Here is a 6,262-nt window from a genome sequence, read left to right as displayed (position 1 = left end):
GGGGGGAGGGGAGGGGGGAGGGAGAGGAGGGGACGGGTATATGATACACAAGAGTGCAATGCGCACCACCCGAAGGATGGACATATTTGAAACTCGGACTTGGGGGGAGGAGGGCAACATAAGTAACCTAAACATCTGTACCCCCATAATATGCTGAAATTAAAAAAAAAAGTACCGAATTAGGACAGCAGAGAGGGCTTTGCAGAGGTGATGACAAAGTTAGGACCTGGAGAATTATGGGAGTTTGACAGGGAACTCTTCATCTCTCTGGTTACCCTCATTTGGTCCCCGAAGCTTAGGCCATCTCTAAACTGACAACGCCCAGATATGCAGCTCTGGCCCAGGCTTCCTTTTGACGTCCAGATCTTTATAGAAACTGCTCCTTTATGGCTGCATTTGGATGTTTCACAGGTACTTCAGTATACACGTCTGAAACAAATCTCTGATTTCTCCCCCAAAGCTGCTCTTCTCCCAGTGCTCCCTACCACGTGCATGGCACCACAACCCAGGACACCGTGCAGGCTCGAGACTCACTCCGAAGAACGTCCCTCTCATCCCCTACCTCCAGTTAACCACCTCCTTCAGTCCAGCTCCCAAGTCTTAGTCCACATTGCAGCCATATCTTTAAAAATGCCAATCTGATCACATCACACATCACTCCCTTGTATAAATAAGCCTTTCAGTGACTTCTTACGGCTCTTAGGCTAAAGACCAAAATCCACAAGATGGTTCTGCATAATCTGTATCATCTGTCTCTTCAGGCTTATTTTGGGTCAATCTCCTGCTCACTCACGAGCTCATGCCACGCTGGCCTTCCAGTTCTTGAATGTGCCATGCCCCCTTCCACCTCATGACCTTTGTACACATCGCTGCTGATGCCCAGGAGGTTCTTCCTTTCCTGTTTGTTTGGCTATCCAACTGCTATTTATCTTTCATGAGTCATATCCACAGCAGGTCTTTAGGGAAGCTTTCCCGGACTGCCCTCTCCACCCTCCCAGTCTAGCTCAAGGTCCTTTGCTTTACAGCCTCATAGCACCTGGTACTTTTCCTGTGTATCACTTAATCACAATCATACTTACTTGTGTTAATGTTTGCTAAGTATGTCTTCCCCAGTGGAATGTAAGCTCGGTGAAGGAAGGACCCTTTTAATTCTCCACTGTGTGCCGATGCCTAGCACAATGCCTGGCCCAAATAGAGGCTGCATGTTCCATAACGAACGAAGGATGAACTCCAGGTGGAGGTGTTGCCTGTGCCAGGCAGAAGGATGTGGAGTAGGCTGGCACACATGGAGAGTCACAAGCAGATCTGTGCTGATGGGACATGTGATGTGTTGGGCATGTGGGGAGAGTGAATGGGGATAAGGCCAGTGAGGCAGAGAGAAACCAGATTACAAGAGGCCTTCTTACCACCCACCCCCATTTTTTCTTTTTAAGATTTTATTTCTCTTTTCATCTTGCAGCCAAAACCTACCCCCTTTTAACCTGTGATACAGGATCTGCCTCACTGTGGTGGAGGAATTCAGGAGACCATGGCACACTGGTGGCATTCAATATGTGTTACCTCCCTCTCCCTCATGCCGGCTTAATCTGCCCTTGGAAATTTCTTTTTCCTTATTGGGAACTTTCTATGATTTCTCCTGTAAACCCCACATTCAACCTATCCGTGATCCTATGGCTGTGCCTCATTCTGACCTCTTCTCACCACTCTAATCCAAGACACCATCACTGACTGACAGCCTGCTACCTGCTCTCCCAATTTCTGCTCTAGTCCCTCGATGGTCTGTCTTTTATAAAGCAGCTCGTGTGATCTTTTAAAACTATAAATAAGACCATATCAATTCTCAGCTTAAAACCCTCGGATGGTTTCCTATCACACTTAAAAATCCAATGACTTTACTTAGGTCTAGGGGATCTCATAGGACCTGCCCCTACATCCCTGCCCTGCCCCCCACCTTACCTCACATTTAACCTTCCCTGGAACACTAGGCTCCACCGGCATTGGACTTCTTGCGGTTTGTTTAACATACTAAACTCCTTCCTGCCTCCTTCCTATTCTTTTTCTGTTCCCTCCACCTGGAATTAGCTTCTTTCTGGTCTCTGCTTCTCCTCAGAGAGAACTTTTCTGATCTCCCCATTAAAATAGCCCACCCCATCACTCTCTGTGTGCTCAGTCTACTTTATTTTTCTTCATAACATAAAATACCTCAAATTGTTTTTTACCTGATTATTGTATATCCCCCCTCTTTAGAACAAAGCTACTTAAGGTGAGGGACTTTGTACCCCCAGCGCCTGGAACAGTACCTGGCACAGGGTAGATGCTCAATAAATATTTGTTGAATGGATGACAGACATTAGATAGTCCCCCTTCCCCAGCTTCTGCCCATGTGCCAGTCTCCAAACAATGAATCTCTCCCGTCACTAAAGTTACTCTGACTCAGCAATGATTGCTGATAGTAATCAGTGCCCATCACTGAGCACCAGACTAACCACTGGGGGATCAAAAAGGCAAACAGCAAAAGGGATTCATATATCATATTCAAAGAACAAGATATAAAATGGTTTATATACGGCCTTCCTGCCCACCCCTGAAATAAGGCACAACTCTTCTCCACACAAGTGATTTTTATGAAAGCTGGTGTTTATGAAAGCCAATTCTGCACCTCTGTTATTGCGTGAGTCTCTTTTATGAAAGGCACACTTTCTGCTTTTCTAGTGTCTTCTTGGCAAGACTGTGATTTTTCATCCTGTTCTGAAGTCTCTTAGCATCTTGTGAAAAAAATACTTCCTTGAGATGGAGCTGTGAGACAGAAATCAGTGTAAAACTGACAGAGAAAGGATCGTTTTTCCCCTCAGCAGCTGACACAGAGCAGAGCACATGTGGGGCTGTGACCATACAGGGAAAAACAAAGAAGGCTAACTGCAGGGATAGCAAGTTGCATTTAAGGACAAATGAGGCCAGGTGTGGTGGCTCACACCTGTAATCCTAGCATTCTAGGAGGCTGAGGCCGGAGGATTGCTTAAGCTCAGGAGTTTGAGACCAGCCTGAACAAGAGTGAGACCCTGTCTCTACTAAAAATAGAAAAATTAGCCAGGCATCATGGCGTGGGCCTGCAGTCCCAGCTACTTCGGAGGTCAAGGCAGGAGGATCCCTTGAGCCTAGGAGTTTGAGGTTGCTGTGAGCTACAATGACATCACTGCACTCTTGCTAGAGTGACAGAGGGAGACAGTCTCAAAAAAAAAGTTTATAAATTAGAAAAGGAGAGAGAAAAAAAACCAAAGGATAAAAGAATAAGAATAGTAAAGACTAAGTCATAATTAGTTAGAAATTCTCTTTCAAAGTTACACAAATATAAACCTCTATCAGAGCTGCTCATTACACCTGTCTGGTACTCATCTGGAAAAACATAGACATCCAGGTATTTACCTGACAGGCAACCAAAGATTTACTATAATTTCTCAAATTATTTAACCTTTAGTAATAAAATAGAATATTGTTCTTACCAAAGCCCATTTTTACATATAAGTACAATTGAAAACTGGACCTTTCTATACACATTTCCTCTTTGGACCTTTGAAAATAACTTTCTTGATTTAAAGAACCAAGCTCAAGTACTCGCCAGAAGCCTGATCTACATGGACTTGATATTCTTTGAACTTTTGTTCAAACTCCCTTACCCCTCAAAGAAAAAAAAAAAGTCACAGTGCCAAGTGATCAAGATTTTACTTTCATTCATCAAACATTGATATCTGGGGGATGCTTCAGGTACCCCCAGAATTTTGCTTGCCCTGACTGGTGGTTGGGAAGCATTCGACAAACCCTGAACACAGGCATTTGTCTTCTGTCATCCTGTATGTCAGGTAGCAGTGGCCATTTCATTTCAGAGGAGTGACATGCCCCAGAGAGGATTTCTGTGGTCCTCTGATTTGGGGAAGTCAGACATTTGGTCTGAGCCCTTGACATTCACAGACACAGGCAAAATTATAATGGTTGTCAGATACACACACCTATGTTCAAATTACAGCTCCATTGCCTACTACCTGTGTAACTTTGGATGTGCTGTTTAACCTCTAAGAACCTCTCCATTTTTCTCATCCAGAAGATAGAGATAATACCCAACCCACACGACTTATCATGGAACTTAAAAGAGAAAATAAATATAAAACACTGAATACTGCGCCTGATGCAGAGTAATAAATGATTCCAACTACTACTCTGCTACTAAGATCCTAGTTGATTTTAGTGATATGGACCCAGCTAGAAGCAGACTGCCTGGGTTCAAATCCTGGCTCTGCTACTTAATAGCTGGGTCACTTTTCTCACCATAGAATGGGTATGATAATAGCGACTTGCCTTAAAAGGTTGCTGTGAAGATTTAATGAATTAATATAAATAAAGTCTTTAGGATAATATCTGGCATACAGTAAATATTACAAAACTATTTGGTACTATTTTTCATTATATCAAAGGTTAAGTTTGAGAAGAGCCACACGGACTTACTATCTAGATCTTGCAGTGGAACATACTTTCACTTTTGGTGTCTCCCCCTTCACCAGTCAAATCCTCCCAAATAACCACTTCTGACACTCAGCCAATAATTCAGTAATGTATGAGTCATACAGCTTCAGGTTTCCTTAGCACTTGAATTACATTATGGTAATATATTCTGATTTACATGAAAGTCACTGCAGGTTCCTGTCTGAGGCAAGATGGTATCATAAATAACAATGGATAGGCCGGGCGTGGTGGTGCATGCCTGTAGTCCTAGGTACCTGGGACCTCCTGCTGAGGCAGGAGGATCGCTTAAGCCCAGGAGTTTGAGGTTGCTGTGAGCTACGCTGATGCCACGGCACTCTAGCCTGGGCAACAAAGCAAGACCCTATCTCAAAACAAAAACAAAAACAAAAAAAATAAAAAACAATGGATTTAAAAACAAAAGACCTTAATTTGTATCCTGGCTTTGCCAGCTTTGTATCTTTAAGAAAACAACCCAATTTTTCTGTAACTTAGTTTCCTCATTTTTAGTATGAGATGACACCTACCTCATACGTTTGTTATGACTTTTAAATAATCTGTGAAAGCTTCCAAGTAAACACAAAGCAATAGTTGTTTTTTAAAACAATTTGAAATATTCACTTAAAAAATGATCAGCAAAGCACTTTCAACATTACTGTTCTTTCACAGGAACATTTTTACCTTTGTGCTGCTAATACCCTATTGCAGCAGCTCTCAGCCATTTACCTGCATGGTAAACCTAGAGCCACCTGCATGATATTAGAAAAGAAAAGGAGGAAGAAACACAAAGTCTAATTGTTAACCTACATGTAAAAAGTGCTGGTGATATCTGATCCTATTATACTGACAAAAATTCATCTACATAAATTTTTAAAAGTTTACCTGGCTGAGAGAATGAAGGAACGCTCTACACTTTCAATCTTTAATTCATTCTGATATGCTTCTTGGGTGGGTTTTCTAACCTGGAAGAAAGCATAACAATTTGAGCAAACTTATTCTATTGAAAATCCCAACTGTGAGCTGCAGCTGAATTTGCCAAATGCCCCTAACAGCTGATGTCTACAACCAACCTTCCTGTCCAGCTTTATCTACTACTATTCTCCATCACCTACTCTATGCTCCAGGGGAATTTAAATACCCACACACAGGTCCAGCTTTCCCACCTTCAGGCCTTTACTCATGATATTCCCTCTACCTGGGATGCCTTTGTCTAAAATGTCAGCGTAGCCAAATGTCACGTATAATTTAAGGCCTGCTGGCTCTTCCTCTAAAAGTCTAAAATGACTTCTTGGATTCTCCCTCTTTCCTCACTGCCTATCAAAAGCTGCAAGCCAATACCTCCACCATGACTATCAAAAGCTGCATGTTCTTCATTTTCTGAACTCCCAAAAACTTTAACTGTGCCTTTACAGTGATATTTATTACTGCTTACTTTATAGGTATTTATGTATAGTGTATTATCTTCCCAAGTAGTTGCTAAGTCCTGTGGTGGGGTTGGGGGGTGGTAGGGAGAGGTGTTGGGGTGGGGCAGAGAGAAAAAGAATCAACCCATCTTCCTATTTTCCACCAAACCTATTACCATGTTTTATTTATAATTGTTCTCAATAAATATCTTATGAATAAATTAATGCATGAGTGAACAAATGACTACATGAAAGCATGATAGTAACATATGGAGAGAAAAAGGTTAAGGATATGAGAAAGATGATTATCTTAGGGATTTTTCCCAAATACATAACTATATATATTT

At 42.1% G+C, this 6,262-nt stretch overlaps 1 protein-coding gene across 1 annotated transcript in view; it reads right to left on the bottom strand.

Moving 5' to 3' along the window:
• The window catches only part of FGD6 (FYVE, RhoGEF and PH domain containing 6), a 153,448-nt gene that overhangs the window by 40,904 nt on the left and 106,282 nt on the right, over positions 1 to 6,262 (bottom strand). The window contains exon 13 of the mRNA XM_012663990.1: positions 5,395 to 5,474. Within this exon, the coding sequence (XP_012519444.1) occupies positions 5,395 to 5,474 (80 nt within the window). The remainder of the gene's footprint in view (positions 1 to 5,394; positions 5,475 to 6,262) is intronic.

The sequence above is a fragment of the Propithecus coquereli genome, unplaced genomic scaffold (genome assembly GCF_000956105.1).
Source record: "Propithecus coquereli isolate 6110/MARCELLA unplaced genomic scaffold, Pcoq_1.0 Scaffold85, whole genome shotgun sequence".
NCBI classification, from domain to species: domain Eukaryota; kingdom Metazoa; phylum Chordata; class Mammalia; order Primates; family Indriidae; genus Propithecus; species Propithecus coquereli.
The sequence above is the reverse complement of the archived record's forward strand: the minus strand, read 5'-3'. Positions and strand labels throughout refer to the sequence as shown.